The sequence below is a fragment of the Hirundo rustica genome, chromosome 9, assembly GCF_015227805.2.
Source record: "Hirundo rustica isolate bHirRus1 chromosome 9, bHirRus1.pri.v3, whole genome shotgun sequence".
Taxonomy (NCBI): Eukaryota; Metazoa; Chordata; class Aves; order Passeriformes; family Hirundinidae; genus Hirundo; species Hirundo rustica.
The window spans coordinates 18,156,957-18,180,781 of NC_053458.1; the positions used below are offsets into that span (position 1 = coordinate 18,156,957).

General features: G+C 37.8%; 1 protein-coding gene across 5 annotated transcripts in view; it reads right to left on the reverse strand.

Annotated features, from left to right (window-relative positions):
• DPYD (dihydropyrimidine dehydrogenase) overlaps window positions 1–23,825 on the reverse strand; it is a 350,974-nt gene that overhangs the window by 120,899 nt on the left and 206,250 nt on the right. For all 5 annotated transcript variants that reach the window (XM_040073309.1, XM_040073306.2, XM_040073310.1 and 2 more), the window contains one exon: window positions 9,579–9,743. In XM_040073309.1, coding sequence (XP_039929243.1) covers window positions 9,579–9,743 — 165 coding nt within the window. The remainder of the gene's footprint in view (window positions 1–9,578; window positions 9,744–23,825) is intronic.

Genomic DNA, 23,825 nt, shown 5'->3' on the forward strand with positions numbered 1-23,825 from the left:
TGTCTGCAGAGAGCCAGCTCTCCTACTACCAGCACAGTTCAGAGCAGCAAACGCCACACTTGCTTCTGAACAAAAATAAACAGTTTGGTGGAATAACTGCATCTACACTAGGTTCTGCCAGGATAGCGGTTAGATGCCATTTTATTTTTAGTATTCCCAGCCTACATAAGTATGTGAGCAAGCCTTTTAAATATAGACTTAGCCTTCATATTTTTCTTCATTAGAGCTCGAGGAGACTGCCTAAAATGTAAACCACATCACAGAATATACAGAATATGGGCTACAGGAACAGCATATACTTTGATCAGGTTTACATTTGCTTTCCTATTATTATAGTAATATAAATATTGTAATATAGAAGAAAAAAAAGCAGAATTATCTAAATCACATATGCTCACTGCTTCATAAAAGACTAAAATAGTATCACAGACAGTAAAATGAGTGTCAAAGGTACTGTGCATTTTAAAAGATCAAATTCTATAATTTAGCCAATTGCCTATGACAAACATAAATGGAAATTAGGAAGATGTATTTAGGGGATATATACTTTGCACATGTGATCAGACTAGCAGAATTTTGTCATTTTTACAAACTTTAGATTTAAATTTCGATGGATTGTTGACTCTTAATGATTTTAAATTTTTGCCTTTATTTTATTTTTAACATTCATTTTGTAAGATTGCCACAAGGTCATTTCATCTCCATCCAATGGCATCTACATCTTAATACTAAAACAATATCTACCCAGAAAAGGGCATTTCCCAGGGAGTAATGACTGGCTGGGAGGAGTTGATGGCCTGAGGCACTGCTGAGGGCCATTAACCCTGGCCAGTTATTAATCACCAGGAAATGCCCTGCACCAAGGTTGCTATTGCTATTTTAAGCACAGATTGAGGGGGCGAAATGGATATCTGAGCATACAGGGGGTTTAACGCATGATGCCATTTCCTTTGTTGCAATTTATGGAGGACATTTCTACAATCTACAGTCCTGATACCCAACCAAATCACACAGATCATTTTGAAGCGCTCCATTGTACACACAGTAACTCGCCAAACTGAGAAAACAGTTGGCATTTTCAAGAGATTATCTCTTCCCTCTAAATAATAGTCTGCATGTTCACACTTTAATAAGATGAACAGAAATATGCAACTCTTCATGTCACTGTCAGCAGAATTACTTTCTAGAAATATCTTTTTAATCATACTGTCTTTATGTTTAGGGCACTTCCTTTATCAATACTCCTATTTAATGACCGCTCACATATCTCTGCAGGAAAGGAATTTTTCGCAGCAACTGCCAAAGCACATCCTGAAGCAGCTTCAGCTGATCCTAACCATTAAGGAGTTTGTCTTTTCCAATAATCAAGCAGATTGGGTCATTTTCTAGGAGATGGTTGGTGAAGTATTTCAGAAACTGCCTTAATTTTCTCCTACTTCTTACCCCAAGGCTAAAGTTTTAAAGATGTGTTCACAGTCCACAGAGAACTGTGAAAATTGTTCTTTGTTTTTCCAGGGATCAAGAAATCATTTTTAAATCAAAAGACTATTCTTAGCATATGTACAAATAGTCTTCTGCCTTACTGAACTACTCACTATTTTTCAAACTTTAGCTGTGACAGTAAAACAAGCAAAATAAGTTTGCTTTATAACATGTATAGAAGAAAGTACAGTTCTGCACTAAACTGGTTTGACAGGTTTCTCAACAAAGCAGTAGTTTCCAAGTGCAAAACACAAAAGACCTTCTCACATTTTCTCTCAAAGTTCTAATTTGTCACTACAAACATGTACATCTGAATCGTAAATTGATTGTAAAAATCCGACTAAACTTACCATGTGGTCCTATTTTCAGTTACAAATTGCGGTTTCCAGCAACTGATATGTAACTTCCTAAAATAAAATTCCCTCAAATTGATGGCCAGAATATGTGTTCCCACTTCTTTGCCAGCTTAATAACCATATTTTTGAAAAGTTTAGAATAAAAAAAAACACCCGGTGTGAATATTGTGCAGTTGGGATCAAACATTATGACATGTATTGCACAGTCATTTGAACATGCATGACCAGATACTGTCTCTGGGTAAATTTTAGCAGATTTTTCTTGTATTACTGTACGTAGGACTGTCTGAGGTGACCCTCTGGAAATACACCAAATCTCAGCAAACTGGAAGTAGCATTTGAATTACAAGCCCCTAAGCACATAATTTCAGACTAGTACAAAATATATCTATCTCTCAGTTTCAGTTCAGTAATGTAGATAGATGCTAATCAGGTTGTCAAAATGTAATACAGGAACAATGGTCCAAAGGTTGAGACAGGACTGGGAGGCAGAGAGGGCTTCTGATCCTGGGTGCAAACCTAAGAGCTCCTCTGTGTGCACTGACAGCGGAAATCCCCAGGAATGCGTTACGCAGCTCCGTCCCCCTTCTCCCACACGCACCAGCAGTAGCTCCCCACAGCAAGCTCACAGTAGCATTTCCCTGAAATACTTGCCCAGCTTTTAAGAAATCTGTGGCACAGGAATTCCCTGAGTCAGAGGTGATGCTTTCAGATCGTTTTTCCAGTGGGCTTCCCTCAGCCTGTATGCACCTCTGGGACTGGCAATACCCCATGAGCTCCACAGCTGTTGAGCCATGTGGTGAAGAATCTCCCATTGCTCATTTCTACCTATCACCCTTCTGGTTCCAATCCAGAAAGATGTGAACCACCAAGTGTATTCAAAATGTGAATAGAAATAAAAAGAGTCAACATGCTGACATACTGATGGGTTTTGCTTTGTTTTCTTCCTTTACTAGAATTTCTTTGTTTGATAAGCTTTATTTTAATGTTATTCAGCATTAAGCTGAGGTTTTCATAGTGCTCCCTTACTGTAACCCCAGTATAGTTAGCTTACAATCACTCACTGTACATATTAATATATTATTGGTTTATCCCATCTGCATACAGCTTTCATTTTTTTTTTACTGGCGGTTCATTGGCCGATCAATCAGTAATGCAATATTCTTCACAAACCTTTATGTCAGCTCTCATCTTTATCTCCCAACATTATCAATATCTCCATACTATTATCAGCAGAGTTTACATTCTTAAAACTCTCTCTTTACCACATTGTTAATAAACATATTAAATAGCACCGAAAACAGTACAGATCCCTAAAGAATTTTCCTGCAGCTCTCTATCCATTGTGAAAATTGACTATTCCTTCCTTAACATTGTTTCCTACGTTTAACTGGTTATTTATTCATGTAGGTTTCTTCCTCTAATCTTATGATAGCTTAATTTCTTTCAAATTCCTCACTGAAGAACCCTACCAAATACTTCTGGAAACCCAAGCTCACTTTTATCATTTGAATTTCTCTTGATATCCTCAAAGAACTTTTTTTTTTTTTTTTTTTTTTTTTTAAGCATAACAAAGTATGTAGTACTTTGTAGTAACAAAGGGAGTTCTTCACTCTTTGTTTTCTTTCTACTAGTTCTATTTTTTAGAACAGCTTTTACCAATTTGCATACAAGGATAAAAGATTTTAGGCCTGCAGTTCCCCAGATCTCTCCCAGACAAGAGATTTTACATTGACTCCACGTCACTTTTCAAGGCTGGAGCAGATCTGCTATAGTCAACATAAACATGCTGGTAGATGAGATGACAGATGAGAATTTTTCTGTATTTTCTCTTTTTTTTCTACTAACACCTAAACCTCAAGGAGTGAAAATTTACACCACCGTATTTTTTAGCTCATACCATCTCTATTAATATTCAGGTCATGTGGGTCTTAAGCAGTTTTTATGTGTTGTGGAAGAGCCTTTCCAAAAGAATTTCCTTCCTTATAAGCAAATACGATCTTGAAGACACAATACATCAGCATTTCTGTTACTAGCCTCTGGTTTTGCTGGCTCACAAAGAGCTGAACCAGGATCAGGAGCAATGGGGACACCCTTAGGATGGGGGAAAGTGGAAGCTGTCTTGGAAGATGTAGAGGTATGCTGACAATGTGTCTGCTATTTCTGCTGGGGCAGCTTTTTCCCTCCTCTTTTCTAGGAAACATTTTTCTTTACTATTTTTCATCCTTCATTTTTCTTGTGGTGAATGACAAAGATAAAAAAGATATGTGGTCATGAGATCTCTTCCTTTCTACCCACCACAGTAGTCACTGGAAATGGAGATGTTATGGCCATTCTTGTGCTCCACTCTCTAGGGCTAAGTGATTTAGCTCCTGGACAAAGCAATCGGTGTCAGTACCTTATTCCAATCCAATTCCAATCTCACCTTCCCTTTTCAGCTAGGATTTCCTCTGATGTTAAGGGAATGGGCCTACTGCCAGTTTTCTGTAGTGAAAGGGATCTTTTCCATATGGTGAATTTAACAACTGCTGTGTGGGTTTTTTCACCTCCTACCAAGCATCCATGACGGCTGGCTTTGGGAAGTTTAAGCTGCAGCAATAACAACTTCTGGAGCTTTTTTAATGTGATTTGTGGGCCTGAAATTCAGATAAAGCAACTCAGGTAGCTGTTCTGCACTTCTGGGAACGTGCAGGCTTCTAGTCAGCCCAGCTTGTGGTTCTCTCTGCTTTTGCTCTGCCCTTTTCAGTTCACGGGGAGAAGCATCTGGACTTTCAGCAAAGTCCTCTCAGAAGCCTGAGAATGCACAGTACGTACCCTCCCCATTAAGGTGACTCTGCACTGGTTGATGTTGGTAACAAGTGGCCAACCTGATTGTTTAGAAATATTTTATTCCAAGATTGTAGTTATTGAGCTTGTCAAGACGTGTAAGATTTATCACATGGAGATACAACTGAGCAGGTATTTAGTGTACAAAGTATCATTTCTCTGTGATGGAAAGGTAAAGCTATCTACGCTAGGCCTAGGAAGAGCAAAACCATGCTTTTTATAACCTGAAGCAAGTCTGTGACTGGTATCTCAAAATGCAAATACTATGTACAACATCCCACAGGCCTCTAAATATCCATTAAAAGCAAAAGCTATAATAATACCTGCAAAACTAAACAAATTAATCCTAATACCTCTAGTGAGAAATGCAACTTTGACTTTCTCACAGTAAAGCTGTGAAGCCTATGAGTCCTTTGTATCTTAAAAAGTTTTCCACCAAATGTCCCTTAATTTTAAGTCTTGAAGGAGTTCTACAGCAATTTTAGATATTCTGGTCAATTCCTCTCAGTAACCAGATCAAAGAATCTACTGTTAGCGCAGACCCAGAGAGGAAAAAAGTTTATATAAATAGATAAATGTTCCCAGTCTGTAGATGAAACCTGTTTTTAAAATCTGAGCTGGTCCAACACAAGATTGATATTTAGGACACCACTTCAGGGATCACACTGGCAAACCAATTAAACCTTCCCATGCTAAATATCCAAATAACTGTTGCAAGTCTGTTTCTATTCACTCTCCAACTTCATCTCTTTGAACATTGCATGTATCTGCATCAAAATTTATTTGTAGGAGCAATGCACTCGTAAATGCCTGTTAGGATTGTATTTTTTTTCCTCTGTAGCCCTTTATCTTCTATCCTCACAGAGTAGAATTAAACCAAATCTGGGTTTGTTACCTAAATTACAAAAAAAAAAATCAAACCAAGAACCCACAAAGACCAAATCCAAACAAAACTGGCAGCCCTATTTCATACTTCTATGGTAGAAAAAAAAATCATAATATAAAAATTAATTGCAACATTCCAGGAGATAAAAAAAAAAAACCAAACACATCCAAAAAATCAAAAACCAACAAAACCCCCAAATGCTACAAAGAAGATGGTTACCAGCCTGGGATCCAGTGATCTGTTCTCACACACTCTGAAGCATGGCTACTTTCAACAGGTGTTCCTGGGACATTCTGAACAAAATGTTGAACAAAAATACATCTTTAACAGCTTCAGCCTTGAAAAGCTGCTCTCTGCTGAGTAACTGTCAGAGAGAGTGTCAGCAACATTCCACAAGCAGCAGAACAAACATTAAGACAAGAGTTTTCAGCTTAGTTTGGGGGTCCATGAGAACTTACTGTTTCTAGCAGAAGAGGTTTCTCAATTCAACGCATCATGACACTGATATCTGAATCACAGATTCAGTGTCACAGCTGACAATCTGGTATCCTATGTACATTCCCTAGAGTCAGGCAGGAGATCAAATTCATTTGTGTTGAGCTAGGAGGCCAAAAACTTACTTTTAAGTCTTCAGTATACTAAAATTAAATAATATTAAAAATTATTAAATTTGGCACCTTCTTTCAAGATCGCAGTTCTTTTTTGTGGTACAAATTTCTCAGACATTTCCTTGCTTGTGATGGACTTCTCTTAGTCTGGCAGGGAATGACATTTCCCCTGCAATCTATTTCATGAAGTGTCCTGTCAAAGCCCTTATTTGTACTGCTGTGACCTCCTGCACGTACCCAGACCCAAAAGAATTTGCATATGGAGGTTTTTAATTGATTTGCTTACCCTATTACCATCTTCAGGGCACCAATTATAGGAAGGTGCAGAAAGACTATTTGGCAATTGTGTTCATCACCTTCTAAGTGAAACCTCGGTACACATATTTCTGCAGAGAAGTATTTTACTATTTTCAAACCTTGCTCTTTTCAAGCTTGTTCTCTTCAGTGCAAATGCTAAAGGGATTACAGCTCCTTGCTTTACCAGATCACCAAGACATAATGCCATCACCAGTATTCACAGTTTCCAGTAAAAATAATGGCCAGATTGTAGCTACTGTCAAGTATGTGAATATAAAATTGTAGCACTAAGCTCTCCTCCCAGGCTTTATAATTTTTTTCCAATTTTCTCAGCCACTTCCCAATGATTAAATTTTGAAGATGTTTGCTAATGTAAAAGCCATTTCTTTTTCTGCACAGTTTTGATTCCTGTTCATGCCATTAGGTGAGTTCTATTTGGCTGAATTCATATTTCCTACGTAAACAAAATTTTTGGCTGTACCATACTCTGTCATTTTTCCAGCCACGTTTTGGCTGAAAAGTACACCAATACACCATAGAATCACGTATCTTCTTGATGAATAAAATATGAAAGTGGGATTTGTTGTGACATTGGTGTTAGTTCTAAAGCAGTTCAACCACTGCATGTCCCAGTTATAGCCTAGTCATGAACTGACAACTTTATGCATTCCCCACATGTGGTAGGTTGCCCCCAGTCAACCTACTACTTTTGATATTACTTTACCAGGTAACATACAAAATCCAGACACCTTCTGATTTCTCCTCTGCTTGGTCCCTTATGATATTTTACTTGCTGCTGGTGGCACTGAAGCAAGTTTCTGGTGGTGGCAGTTTTCCTCTCATCCACTTGAAGTGGATTTGGGGTCAAAGGGAGAAGCTAATAGAAGAAGAGAAGGGACAGACTGCCAGTCAGAGATATTTGCAAGCTACAAGCAAGAATCAGAAGACAGATGAGACAAAGAATGAGGCCACCCACTACAGGGGTTGAAGACAGCACAAGGGAGACACTAGTTCCTGACTTATAGAGGCAATGTGCCACAGTTAAGTGACATTGCCCACTGGAGCTGTGACTGGTGGTCTTCTCCTGCACAACCCATTGCAAAATTCAGCTGATATCCTAGGCTCTGCTGGGGGAATTTAGCTGCCCTTTATGGTTTGCTTCCTCCCAATGGCACAAGATCGAATGCTGTTGTGGGACCATCTTCTAGTGAGGTGGCTATTTTGCTCATATCCTTTTCATTTGTAACATAAATCTTACTCTAACTTACTTGTATTTCACAGAAAAAGTAATTAAGTATAAGTTTTGATTTGCTTTTAAAATTTGCCTTAGTAATAAAAGGGGTTTTTTTTACTGTAATCACTTGTGTCCTCATCTGTTTGGCCTTTCATTTAAGCAGAAAATGTCATTCTTTCCTTGTTGATTAAGTTCATGCAAACAGTTCTCAGAAACTGGTTTTGGTTTTAATAAAACACACAGAGTTGAAAAACCCTTTCTAGAGGAGTGAACAGCAACTAGGTCAAGAAAATTCTGTAATTATACAGAATATCTCAAACTAAGCACCAAGAGACTTCTCCTCAGTGAACAAAATCCTGTTTTCAGTTAGCAACAAATTTACCATTATAATTATATGACAGTTCTTAGATGAGTTCACAGGCATGTTTTAAAAATCCCTGTAAGCAATGCCAAGGTCTGCTGCTGGGTGCTGCTCTCCCTATACCCACGCAGGCATTACCAACCTCAAAGATGCCACAGTAGCAGCCATAGCCAACGTGCAGAAACTGAATTCACATTCTCAAAGTAATAACTCACAGATAATGAGGGGTGATCAGAAGATGTTCACCACAGGAACTATGGAGGAGTGGGACTTCTTCATCCCACGCACAATGCTAGGTCTCAGAAAATTCAAATCCAAATCTTCTTTTTGAAATGCTGCTAGTGCTTTTCCTCCCAGAAGAGAATGGTTGGATCTCAAGCATAAAGTGCTGTGAGGGATTTTTGGTGAAGACTGCAGTGGGACAGCATTTCCACAGCAGGAATGGCCAACAGTCTGCCGGCATACCAAATATGCAATGCAAGGACTTCGACAAAGGATGTTAAAATCAAAATCAGGATATTATAGGATATATAGGATATTATCTTTTGGTTCACACTTTCATTGTGATGAAGCTCAGTCACAATAAATAAAGTGATGAGAATCTCAGCAGAGAAACACACAGTCCATTCACAGGGAAGTAGGACATTAAAACATGCAGCACTTTTACTGTCAACGTGAAATGTTTAAACACTTTTATACTTGCTGATGTGCACATTTAAACACCAGGAATAACAAAAAACCTCTTGATTATCTTCATGTCATAATACATTCAGAAGTGTTCACTTATTTTGCTCATAGCTGAAGCATGGAGGTAATAATTTGAAGACAGAAGACATGCAGGTTCTGAGATTTCTAGTGCTTTCCATTCAAGATAATGATTGAGGAGAATTTTACTTTCTACCTTGTCATCCTTATTCACAGGAACAGCAGCTGAAAACCATTTATGCCAGCTAGCTGGTGTCATTGCTACCAACTGTGATTATTGCCTTTGAGACAGACATTCCCCACAGTCAAACAGGCTGTAACAAAACTCTATCCTTGTAGTGAAGTTAACTTTAAGTATTGGGTTTTTTCACCTAGAGCACTCAATTGCTTATTTAAATACTATAAGCATCTCTCACACTTGGATTAAGAGTGAAAAGAACATATATTTGTTTTATGATCAAATTCAATTCACAGTAATAACTCTTATTATAAATTACATATTACCTTAAATACAAAATTATTCACAAGAGAACTGCTGAGCATCCACACTGGGATCCACTCTTTCCCTTGATATCATCTATTTAAATGTAACCATCAGCCTAACTAAAAAATCAGGACTGTCCTCTGCACGACAGCAATTTCACAGAATTTTGTGCCATAAATATTATTTGGATGTTTTTTTCTGTTTTTTAACAATATACTTGTATGTCAATAAAGCAAACTGCATTCTATTGAATAAATACTAAATGTGTGGGGTTTACAGACCTGTAAACTAGAGATTCCAAGTAAATATGTTGCACCTTTATGATTAAGTGGCACTTACATGGTTTGGAAAGTCAGCCTTCAGTTCAGTAATGCTTTTACACCAATATGCTGCTGTTTTCTCACTGATCAGTTCAATGTTTAGAAAGGAGCCTTGGCCTGGGCCATACAGAGGACCTGAAGTGGTTCCACGCACAATCCTTGGAGAAACATTGGTTACAATATCCTGCAAAACAGAAAGGACTTTCAGACGGGTTTTGCAAAGTGGGGTTGATGTTGATGATGTGTATTATATAATATAAGCTAAAATGTACCAGGTGTTTCAAAAAACTACTGCTATTTTGAGTAAAAGCTACAGCTATAGGGCAGTTCTCTAAATTACCAGATTCTCTGATTAAATTCTTTACATTAGAGGAGAAAAATGTTTGCTCTGCGTGTGAAATGGCATGATAATTAAAAAGAAAATGCCAATATTGCACACCCATGACCTGCCATACAAAATATTGTTCAAATGGTGCTTCTGTGTGGGGCAGAGGACACACAAGACCTTGTGTAGAAACCTGTGTGGCCTCAGTCATGTCCCAGCAGACATGGTGATCCCTGCAAAGGTGATCCAAGTCCACGTCCTACACTCAGAGGTGCAGCTCACAGAGGCGCAGCTCACCAGCCTCTCTGCTGCAAAGGCATGGGCAGGCACCAGCAAAAGTACACGTAAAACTTCACAAATAAAACCGTACGATTAAAAGAGATAAAAACAAAACACAAAACAAAAAATAGTGAAAACAAAGGTTAATATTGTAAAGTATGACATTTCTGAAGGTCAATGTGAGGTTAGCAAACAATTTTGAAACACACAGTAAACACACAAAATGTTGACTTGTTTAGTAGTCTTAATTAAGCTGCAATGTCACCAGATCTATATTAACAAAGAACCGTAAATTCTGACATTGTTTAAAACTAAAGAGAAACATAGATGGCAAAATGTTCCTTTTGCCAATTTCCAATTAAAAACAATTTTGAGTAAAGGTCATTTATTTACAAACGTATCAGAATTATTTGTTTAAGTACCCCTCCTCACCATCTTGTCATTTTTAGTGAGATAACATGAACCTCTATTAGTATATAGCAATTAAGGTAAATTTACATATTTTAATTAAGAACCATCCCATATAAAACAATTAGGGTAATAGGCATACTAACTGGATTTCATAACATTTGGACGTTTTTCCAGCTAGATAGACAGGAAACCTTAATTAGCATTAATTAGCACTGATCTGCATATGTTTGATAAGGCATACCCTTGCCACAAAAGATTATTTATTCCTGAATCTGCCAAATGCTGCAGTTACAGAGGATAAAGGGACTTTTCTTCATATTGTATGTAAATTTGAGGCAATATTAATTTGCTTATAAAGTTAAATTAATTGTTATACAGTAAATATGCACTAATATTTTATATTGATAGGTAGTTATATGTCCACTTACACATGTAAAATCATACAGGGCAATTTTATCGGTTCATCCGTTTTTAGACCTAGCAAGTCTGGAACATGGACACCATATCAATCCCCCATTTTCCTATTATACTATTTTCCTTTCATCACAAAATCTTCACCTCCTTCTCAACAGTTAAGTTATATTTTCAGAAAAAAATAATTCAGAACACTTTCTGAATTTATGCAAACCAAAACCATACGGCAAAATGCACTCCCCTCTCTCCCTAAACAAATCACAAAAATCGCAGTTTATGCAGAGGAACCATTTACATCAGTTTGCTCCACATTATCCTCTTGAGCATTTCAGTCCTTTTATATTACCTCAGAGGAGCTTGTGCTTTGACTCCATCCTAGAAAGCTGTCTGTGCACACGGGCCGTCGTGCAAACACGCAGCCAGCGACCGGCAGTCCGGCCCAGCCCTGCAGGCACGGCGCACACGGGCAGCTGCAGCGCGGAGTTACCCTGCCCACGCCGCAAGCAGCCAGCTCCCATGCTCCAAAGCAGTCAGCAGCTATGGAGCTACTGTAGCATGGCACTAGGCCTGAGCTAACAGCCTGTCTGCTGGTGGGAATTATTACTCCTGGGTTTGGTGCAAATTATGATGATGTGCGTGGTCTGACTTCATTTTGAGGCTCGCTTGTGTGCATGTGTTTGCCAGATAGTGCTTGGAGCCACCAATGGTACCGCTTGTTATCTCACTATGTGCAAGCCTCGGTGTTATTCCACTCAGTTTCATTTTACTACAGCTAAGAATTCAAAGACAGACATTACAGCCTAGATTATACCACTTGTGAGGCTCTCTCAAAGCTTCTGTCTGCTTCCACGTAAAAACACTGAAATTTTCCTATCTACCTGCCTTGGGTCTCCAGGCAATCTCTTCTCCCTTGAGAAACCTGGCTTAGACCTGCAACTGCTGCTGACACCCCACAGCTTTGACACACTCTTTCTCAGACCTCAATTATAATCAACAGCTCAGTGACAATTTCTTTCTCCAGGATCCCAAATAGTTGAATTAGGGAATGCACAGATTTTGCAAACTGTCTCAAAAGCAGCCATTCTTCACTTTAATGACCACAAGAGATACACGAAGCCATATGAAACAGTAAACACACATACATCTCTCTGCCTACGTTTCCTCACAGTTGAATTTTCCTTGAGATTTTGTGAGATCCCATTTGGTGCTCAGGGAATTTCCCCTCTCATTCACCAGAAGCATAGACATCAGTTTCTTCCAATGAAGAAGAAGAGGCTTCTATTGCCTTCCCACTGCCTCTGTGTCACAAGACCTCTCTGGTGTGTCTGTGCATTGCTTTATCCTTCCTGACCAGGCCATCTCTACTTCCAAAAATCCTTCCTGGCTCTGAAATCCAAACATTACCACCTGGTTGCTTTGTCTTGGTTCCTAGCAGGAGGGATATGCTGTCCTTATTTAAGATCTAGTTCCTCATTTGCCCCTCTAGTTAAGAGTAAACTAGATGGAAAGAGTCTGTAATGACTGACACTCTGGCACTCCTCCTGTCTCTTGTTAGCACATGACAGCCCCAGGCACAGGAAGACTCACAGTTCATGGAAACAAAATGGAATTTATAACTTATGTGATGATTCAAGGAATCTGTCTGTGTACATACAAAATAAAACCACACAAGTGACAGAATAGAAAATTGTCTCTTTGAGATGAGTGTGAAATACCTACACAGAACGTGCCTTACCAACCTCTTCATCTTCTGTCTCCTGCCATGACTATGAGAAGGCTGAACAAGGGAAGAACTAGGCAAAGGACTTCTTGGCTGGGCTTAGCCAACTTCATGGCCCATAGTCTCAGGAATGAATTTTGCACAGTACCACTGTGTTGTTCCACTAAAACAGGAAATTCTGGTGGCTGGCCAATTGCTATTGCTGCTTCCAAACACAGCAGGTAACGGCAGAGCAGCTGAAGTAGCCCTTGGGGTTTGTGACAAACCACATTCTGAAGCTTTAATTGAACACTGACTTTTGCAGGAATTGTGTGACCAAATGCTGGCATTGATAATTCCTTTTCTTTTCTGAAACCCTAGTTTTTCATTTTATCCCAACTATGCACACAACTCTTTTGTTGTTAATAAAAATGATCATGTGCATAAAAAGCCACAAAGAACTGAAGTGAGAAGCCTGACAGGAAGTGCTTCAGGGTTTGAACCTAAAAATCTCATTGGTTCTAAACAGAGAGATGACCTGAGCAATGAGTTGGTCTGATTCCTGATGCAGGTGAAAGGAGGGGTCCATATACAGGTACAGAAGAATTCCTCCAATGTCTAAAACAAATCAAATATCTAACGCCCTCATTCACAGAAGGCAATGTATGGTCCTTGAGAAAAATAGCACAGCACTTTCACATACTCTGAAGACCAAAGATAGCAGACTTTTATTAAGGAGCAACTAGGGGAGAACAAAGGTTGTATCTTTCCACAATAAAAAAACAAAGCTTTGGGGAAGGAAAAGAAAAAAAACAAACCATCACCTGAAAAAATAATTGGCAAAGATAACAAAAAATAGCACATAAAATTAATTTATTTCATGGGGAAATACTGCAATTCAGGGTGGACTTAGGGATCAGGGAAACTGTATTTGGTACTGGATTACAGCAAAAGAACCTGGTTTGGGGGTTAATGTAAATGAAGGGAAAGACTGACAACAAATACAATCAAGGGCCAACTGTGAGTCATGAATACTTCAGATACTGAATTTTCTCCATTGACTCAAAAGCTTATTCATTTCTCCAGGAGGGCACAGCAGAAACAATCAAACTAATCCTGCAAATATCTCTAGTTCAGGACATCACCAAAGAAAGTGGTGTTACACAGATAAAAGTGCTAATATCCTGCTGCTTTTGGATTCCCCTCTTCTGTGTATGACCAATTCTGGTATTCTAGTAGCTTGAGACTGAGTTAATTTGCATTACACATATATTTCTGTTCCTGTTGATTAATTAATTAACACACTGAAAAGATGACCGAAGGCATTGATCAGGCCCCATTTGCACTAATAATCTCTGAACTCTGCAATCAGATCATTGAATTCTAAACTACTTAAGTCTAATGGGCTGGGAGATTTGAGACAACATTTAAAGATAAACTCCAGGCATTCAGCATCTTTTAGTCAACTAAATTTATTTAGGCATGTATCAATGTATCAGTCCATACCTTACTAGTCATTCTGGATTTTGTTTTGCTTCACACACTGTCGAGATTTGCAGTTGGTAATTGCCACAGATTTTTATCTCATAAAATTGCAATTATGCTGCCTATAATGACCAATGAAAGCAGTACAGCAGGGGCATTTCAAGTTTTAGGGCATCCAAAGGGTTGTTGGGCACAGTGCTAGATTATGCAGTAAGTACATCCATTGTGTGCTCCTAAACCAATCAGCAGAGAAATAATTCACATTGTGAATATTAACATTGTCATCTGAGGGCATGGAAGTTAATGACACGTAGAAATTAATCAAGCCATTCACTTCTCTCTCAGAGTTACTGTTTTAGGAGAACCAAGAAGACAACTCTTCCTTAACAGTTGACTTTTTATTTCATAATCGTGTCTCCCAGAAACTAAAAAAAATGGGGGGGGTAGGGGAGACGAAAGAAGATAGGTATTTGGAGAAAAACGTTTTCAGAGGCCAGTTGCAGAAAAGCAGTCTCCCAAGAGTTGCACCACCTCATGCTTATTCAGTTGATGTAGTTATACTAGGCAGATACAATAGAAGATATATAATAATATAAAAAGAATCAAGAGAAAAAAAATCTGTATGATTTTTCATATCAAAGAAAGCTCTGATGTGTTTCTATTGATTTGTAAAACTGAAAATGTTCTTTTTCTGCCCAATTTGTTTTCAAAATATTTCAGCTAAAAGTATGTTCGTGAACACTTGAAATAACAGGGTTGTTGTGGGGAGAAGAGGGGTAAAACTAAAGAAAACTGGAAAGTTACAAAAATTGCAGTTAACATAAATGTTAAGGGGGTATAAAACAGAATATGGAGAGGAATTGAAAGTTACACAGTTATAACTGTGTGGAAAATTATAGGGAAAAAATGCGGTTGCTACTCCCCAGATGGAATGTGGTCAACATGCCCAACTTCCCCCACACAATACATGCCCCACCCAAACATAAAAAACAGTAAAAAAGTAAGTTAAAAATAGGGATAAGATAGGGAAGACTCCATCACAACTTCTGGGATTGTGAAGGGAGCCGTCTTCTCCCCTGGAGCGATGCCTATTGGGTACAAATTGTATTTTTATGTACACTGATTATCTCAAGCTAGCTTTTGTTATCAATTAGAGCTTATCCATATACTGCTTTGAATACAGTCTTGCAGCCTGATACTATCACCAGCAATCCGTGAACTTTAATCCGTCACAATCTTCTATTATATTAATAAAGAATGCTATTCTGTACAGTGTACGTGAGAGTTCTTTAAGGGCGCTGGCAGCTGCTGGCAGTGGTTCATACACTCAGCTCTGGAGCCCCAGGAAGGGCTGTCTCTTATGCTGTGTGACCCAGAACACATCAGTGGAGCTGCCCTCTGATCCAGTGACTGTTCAGCAAAGGAGTGTCCCCATAAAGGGACACTCACAGACTGGTGGGGCACAAGGGTGTCGGCTTCTCCAGGGCACTGACAGACTAATCAAACACAAACTGTTTGAGAAAATCACCCCTTTTACACCCCTTTTTGTTTAAGAGAACTCCTGGGCATTTTTATTCTGGATATGGAAAAAAAAATAAATTAATTGTAGCCTTAATTAATATATTAAGCAATTGTACAACTATTCATTCCTGAAATACAGGTGTTCTGCAATGTAAATGGCTGCAGCACAATTAAGGTTTCAAGTAAGATCTCTGGATTCTAAAAATACATGTAATCATGCCATAACAAGTGCTAACAAGTGTTTTCTTCACTCTGAGAGCCTTCTAAGAGACACAGAGAACTTGCCTTGCAGCACTGACCCCCAAAGTCAATCAAAGTCACCTCATACTTATACTTCTCAGCTTTAACATATGAGAGCAGATAGGAATTAGTGACCATTGTCAGTTTCTTTTCATTAATATGAAAAAAAAGATTAAACACAATGAGCAGATTACTATTTCTAACAAAGTTAATTTACTTGACCTTTCTTTCTTCTAGGAAAGAAGGGTGTTATACTTGCCAAGTGGAGCACGCATCTGTACATTCCTGGAGTTGCTGTTCACTAAATGTCAAATTGAGCACTGAAGCAGCCACAATTTATTTATTTAGATCTCTCCACAAAAGGGAGATCTAAATAAATACCTTACTAAGGTAATTTTAGTCCGGTATGTCAAAATAGCATATCTAAAGTTAGTACACAGTAAAGTGCAATGTAAAAAAGCAACTTAACTTGAAGTTCCTACCTTACTAGGTTCAATACTCCACCTTCTTTAAATGAATAACAAGGTAGAGCAGCTGAAAAATTAACCAAATTATGATGTGCCTTTCTCCCCAACATTTCAAAAATATATTGAACAAGCTCTATAGAGTCCAAAATCTAGTATGTATGAAATGTTTTTGGAGTTAATTTTTTAAATGCTTTTACCACCCCCCAACATCAAGATTCAGTTTTCCCTAACTACGCTAGTTAAAGTTTTTTAGTAGAACTTTATTACAATTTCACCTATGTGGAAACATGGAGGAGACTTTGCCTTTTTCTGCCTAATATCGCAGTAGTTAAAGCATTCTGGAAATCTGGCTCACTGCTGTTTGCACACCCTCATAGATACAAACGGCATCACAGACTTATGTCCTCGTAATTCCCTGCCAACTCTCACTCAAGGTCTTGTGATGATTTGCCTCTTCTGTGACTCAGCTGTCTAGCCAGACTGTGTCTAGTATCACCCCTTCTGGAGTTTTAACCATCCACAAAAGGCAAGTGAAACCTGAAGCAACAATACCACTGCACACAGCGCTGTTCCTATACAACCTTTCTGACTTGTTCCTCCTCTCCTCTCCATCAGAACTGAGACATACTACATCTCTGCAGGGTTTCTTTTATGAGGCCCAAAGCACTAACTTGTTCTCCTGAATTTCCCCAAGTCAGAGTTTTTTCCAGCTGAACTGGAAGATAAATGTTCAGTAAGGACCTCTACAACACAAAATCATTCCAACAGTTACAAGACCTTATCTAGTAGATTTTTGCTAAACATAGGAAGACTTACTGGCTCATGGAGAAAGGCAAGAAAATTTGCCTATGATTTCTGCCCAAGGAGACATAGCTACTGTCTGGCACCTTCCAGTGCACAAACCACTGCTACGTTACACACGTTGCTGCCTGTTGAATTTCTAACACCTGCATTTACCATTTTTTTAGTTAGGGAATAGGCTAGACTTTATTCTTCCCAAGCACAAAACCTCATCTATGTCACTTCCTCACTCTCTCCTTCTCTTTCCCTCAGTGCATAAAGAACATTTTTCAAAAATAAAAACCACCCTGACAGAAAAATTTATCTCAGAACATCCCACCATGCAGAAACTGCTCTAATCTCTCTACCACCAGGTATGAAAAATAAAAAATATGAAAAAGACACCTTTTTCTTTCATTGCTTTTGTGAATGAAGTCTACACCGAGCCCTGTTTCCTCTTCACTGCTCTCCTTTTCTTGAAGACAGATAGTATATCATGATAATATGATGTAAAATAATTATTTTTAAGTTTCTTCACCTAAATAAGAACTGAATTTAAAAACATTACTTCCTCAGCCTTCCAGCTTTCTTCACATTGGTGATTCAAAGCATAAGTGTTCTGATCTCTCCACTAATACAGAACACATCTTGAAAAGGAACCTTGCTGTAACTTACAATTGTGCTTCTTCAGCTTTTAGCAATAGAGGGGGAAAAGATACCTTAAAAATATTCTTATCTGTCTTTTGATGTCTGTCCTGTCTTTGCAGAGACGAAAGTACCCAAATCTGTACTTATATTCCAGAAGTCTGGAACACAAACAGTGCTTGTAAATTTTCCTTAATATCCTACACTGTTTCTTGACTGAATAAGCTGAGTTATGCATACTATTTTTTAAAAAATAGACTATTACCTCATAAATGCTTTTACAACATTAAACTATCGCATTTGTGCTTATTAAACTAATTTAACACTACAGCTTCAGCAAGTGAGCTGGCTTTCCAAATCACTAAGTTAGCACAGACAACTGAAGCCCCATAAGAGAAAAAGCAATGCGTCAGGACTTTGGAGAAAAACTGCTGAACCACTCATGTTGTGTGAAAGACAAATGACAAATTAGAGGCTTAGTTACCACATATTTAAAGTTTTTCTATACTGTATCATTAGTGCTTTAAGATTGAACCATGAGAACGCATGAGACACTTCAAAATTTACAGACACTGAACTTCATTTCTACCTAAGCTTTTATCCCTGCTGCTTGCTCAGCACCTCTTCCTTACTAATGCAATTCCCAGATAGAAGGCCATCAGGACTGATAACTTGTGATGAAGACAGCAAAATCCCAAGCTCTTTAGCTAATCTCACTAGATCAGTGTATTAAATGAAAAAAAAATATACTCTCTTTACTTTAGGATAATTGTGGAACAATCCCTTCCCCACTGTAAGTCAAACAGAAATGGTTTGGCGCCCTAGCTTAAAAGAACAGCCATCCCCAAAACTTTGTTAATTCAGACATGACAATTTGTCTCCAAGTTGCAATAGTATAAACCTAATCTTGCTAAAATAATAAATTAGGAGATTCAAATGCAATACAAATTATGAGTGAAAGTACAAAACAGTAGAATAGCAATGAAAATGTTTATGTCAAATCTATAAATATTTTCTAGTTCAGTTGTATATTTCATAAGAAAATAAATTATTTGATCTTTATTGACAATTACATTTGCTTGAGCTTTTTAAGAAAACGCCACTTCTTAAAATACAAGACTATATTATTTTAAAATTAAAACATTTAAATTTTCTCTCTTTTTTTACATATTTGCTTGTTTTCTAGGCATTAGAATATAAGGGCACTTTTACTGTAATTACAAAGATAATTTTTAAAATGTATTATGTCCTACAGCACTTTGTCTTGACAAACAATTACTAGATATCACATTCAACAGAATACAAAAAGCAATTTCTATCACAAGGTTAAAATTAGTCTTTGAACAAAAGATGCTTTCAAAGCAAATCCAAATTCTCATCAGCTTTATATCAGTTTCTCTGTGAGAAGGGAAGTGAGGGATGGAAAGGGGAGAAAGAAAAAAAAACCTGAAGGACATTTTAAGAATTTCTTGCTAGCGATCAGTGTGAGCACACATTTTATCAGCTTTCTGATAAAGGTCTATGCAGAAGGACATGATTAAATTTCTGCTGTCAAACTGTAATATGGTCAAAAACTACACTCATCAAGGAAGAGGGAAGTAGAACTTATAGTTTTTGAAAGAAAGTTGAATCTGTATGCAGACACTGACTTTTGGATCTGCTTTTGAAGTTCAGGGTTATTGGTTGGACTTGATCCTAAGGGTCTTTGCCAGTCTATTTCTATGATTGTTGGTTGGTTTTTGGTGTTTTGATACAGTAATCTACCTAATCAATGAATGGTTGCTTTAGCTGACTGATGAGAAAAATGTTCAGTAATTGCCTTAAAACACTAATTAATTTTCAGTAAGAGGTCACAAGAAGAGAAAACCACAATGCAAATGAGGCAATGCTAATGATTTGAGGAGAAGAGAATGAAATGAAATAAAATAGCAGTACATAGGTAAATAAAATATCTGCACTAATTGCAGCTTTTGATCTGTATCTTAAACTGATATTTCTGTACCATGGCTTCTAAGGGCCTGTGTACATTCAAAAAGGTAGAAAATTAATGCAGAGTAACTGAAATACAGTACTTCAGTCTATAATTCTTACCCTTGGGAGTACAGTAGATTTAGATCATAAAAACTTAGCTTGCATTAACAGACTATTTTACAGACATCTACAAATATTAGCCCATTAGCCCTTTCTAATCAGTGACCAAAACTTGCTGTAAAGTAAATGTACTTAACTGACCAAATAAAGGAGCAGCAATTCTTAAGTGTTCTTTCTAGGTAAGTGCTATTGAATGGTCCCATGAAATGGGAATGAAAAGGTACTTATAAAAATGTGAGTCTAAGAAAATCAGGGAGCAAGCAACATAGGTAAGACCCCTTAAAAAAAAAAAAAAAAAAAAAAAAACAGGAAAGAGGAGGAAGAATTACATTACAGGTTTGCAGCAGCAGGTTTGAAAGAGTCACTAAAGGGGGTCAAGCTTACAAGAAGAATACAAATTCTCCTCTTGAAGCTGATGGGGAGGCCAAATTAATATAGTTTTTTCAAACATCATCATTAGAGAAAACTCAGTGTTAGTTTCTATAATGCTGTTTTCTAATTGCTAAACAAACTACTCTAAGAAGGCAACAGGGCAGCATCAGGATCGGGAGGTTCCTAACAGGATGACCTAGAAGCCGAGGCAAACAAGACCACACAATGAGCTCCTCTAGAAGAAAAATAGAAGAGAATTGCACTTCATCTCATAATTCTAACGCAGCAGTATTAATCATTGCTAATTAGGCATGTAACTTCTTACTGGAAAAAAGCAAAGAGGTAACTATTTATTTAAGAGACAATAGTACACGGATTAAAAAAGCTCCTGTCAACAACTCCGGACACCTGTACCAAGCCCATTTATTGCCTAATTAAATATTAACATGTCCTGATAGAATCTGTGGTATAATTTTAATTACTGTTTTCTCACAGGGAAGTCATATAATCAATGTATTTCTAGCTGTTCCTAGAGGCTGTTTTGTAAAATTTCATTAGTAAATTGTGAACCATCACTTAAATATTTTTCTCCAGATTTCTATAAGTAAATCAAGACTATTATATTCTCCTAGGAGGAGGGGAGACTAGATGCCTTCCTTCAGGGGAAAAATATATGATTTCTTCAAGAATAAAAATATTTTGACTACAATCCTATTTAAAGACTTGTTAAAATTCTTGTAAAAAGAATCACCATCAGGGAGTTACGGATCACCGAAGTTATATTTAAATTTATGTGTAATCCAAAATATTTTTCTTGCTGTATTGAGTAATTAGGGTGAGAGTCACATTACTTCCTTCAAGCATGTATTTAAATTTTCTGCCGGGGATGAATTGCAAATATTGAGGTAAGTCTTGAACCTACTTACGTATTTTCTTTTTCCATTAGGACTAAGAATGCTAAATACTATAAGCATTGATTAACATTCCTGTGTGTTTAGGGGTCAGAAATGCAAGGAAACAATACTACTTCTATTTGGGAAGCTATTTAAATGCTAGGTATGTAACTTTAAAAGTATCAATTCTCCAGGTAGCACTGGATATGATGATGATGATGATGATGATAATAATAATAATAATAATAATTCCAAGTTGTAGAAAAAGAGGTACAGGGACAGTGGAAGTATTTAAAGGACTACTATGCTTTACATTCCAATGATAATCTAGCTGTAGATTACTACTTTGATAACTGAGCCCTTGAACATTAACTTTGTTTTGAACATACTCCTTCTATCTTTTTCTATGTAAAAGTCTCTGGAAGTCAAAGAGTCTTTGGTAAGAGCAGGGATTTCAAGGCTAAGCCACATTCTCAGAGCTTGATTATACAGAGATCTGGATAACATAATCATGACGATAAACAAACTACGAAAATATCAGCCCCTGTGAATTTTAACTCAGCATTTGAACATCCTGTAAGAGATTCAAACCAATTTAAATTCAGCATTACATTTTCGACAGGATCTTTAAAGTAGATTTTGATTTTTACTGGAGGTCTCATCTACCTTAAAAGTCTTTAAAAACCTCTAGCATTTTCTTCTAGGACCCACATAAGAGTATTGCATGCAAACTGTTAGATTTTATGTTCACAGAAATAAAAGTAGTTGAACTACTTTTCAGAATTGGTTTAGGCTAAATAAAGAAAAATCAAATAATTGACAACATTCTTTCAAAATTGCTTTTCTATGAATCAATTTTCAAGGCATCTCAAATCTTGCACTGCAAATTAAACTATCATCCTTAATTAGTTACCATTTTTGCAATGGCTGGTTACAAAATTAGTTTTGAGGGTTTTTTTGACCCCCACAATCACGGAACAAACTCTGACAGCGTATTTTGATTGATAAGGACACAGCACTTCTCCGGCAGGACAGCTCATACGGAACTTGGGATAGGATGTACACATCCCAGGGAGAGCATTTGGGAATGCAAACCCTGCGTGGACCAAGCTCAGGAAGGGTAGGAGCAGCATGCCTGGGTCTGTCATGAGGAGATGTGAGCTCCTCTGAGACACCGTGTGATCATCCATCAGTCGTCAAGAGGGGCACCACGCATGGGCTCAATAATCTAGACAGAGATGGCTTTTTCCACTCGAGAGCTTCAAAGTGGAGATTTCTGACCTGAAGGGCTGATTCTGCTTTGCCAGGCTGAGCTCTTAATAAATAAACATTCGGTGTTTGCAGATGTTATACCCTCTCTGACAGGCAGAAATCCATGTAGACAAGTGCTGAAGTGCACACAGAATTTTTATGCCAAAGGACAAGCCCTGCTTCCCATCTGCTTACGGCAGACACAGACGCCCCATCTCAAGTCTGGTTTTCCTCTGCGTTCACCTGAAGTTTTCACAGAAGTAGCTTAGTCAATGCCTATTAACTTTTCTTAATGCCCATGAAAAATGACACGTTCTATTGGCTTTTGAAAATTCACCCTGTGGGACATAAAACAAATTTAATAAAGCAAAAAGATCAAAACTCATTAAAATATTCTTGTAAGAACTGAAAGCAGCCATGATACATGGACATTCCTAGCAGGACCATTCTCCTGTTTACCACTGAGGAAAAACGTATTCTAAGCTAAGCATGTCTCTTTTCATTAAATGCATGCCAGGTCCCAAACCCCAGCCCTCTCTGGAGTCACTGCTCAGGTCTGTCAGTTAAGTAAATATGCTCATCAGAGGATCTAGCAGCACACACAGATAAGGTAGATATGAAGTCCATTCCCCCTGAAATCAATAGGAAGGTGGTTGTTAGAGACTATAATTGAGTTAGGGTTTCATTTGGGAGTCCGTGGTGAATGTTCCCACTATTACTGCCACAGGGGTGCAAGAAAGTATATCACAGCTGTGGCTGGATCTCTGGCACCATTAATGGCACATCCAGCTGAGACCTGCTACAAAAGGCTATGCAAGCTCAAACCTGGAACACTAAGAGTAAATCTGTCCTGAACTAGAGAGGGCAGCTCGACTTGCAGATTCTCTGCTTATTCCAATAGAATACTGATTTAAAATTGGGGAAGGAATCAAGCTTTCTGATGCTAAACACAAAAAGTCAGGGACAAAGATATTTAAGGAGGAATAAGGATGCTGAGAATGGCTAATTTCGTAAACTTTGTACAACCACCAACAACCCAGCCCTTTGTAAAAGAACGTGAGTGCTTTAAAAGTGTCTTCTCTTTCACTACAGCCATTCTGTTCTGCAGTAATATAACGACCTATGTGTGAAAATACAGGTACCTACTTCTTATTTACACATACTGGATTTTATACCATGAATTCACCTAGTTTTAATTATGCATCATTGCCTAGCAATACAGGAAACAGAGCTCCCCTGATCTTGATTGTGAACACTAGCATCTCAAAATTTTTTTCTTTTTAAAGTGAAGATAAGTTACTGCATTAAAAATAAATGAGGTATTTTTTGTCAGTTGATTGGACGCTGAGTACACATAATAAATCACCAAGAGCATTGTATGCTGGTCTATGTG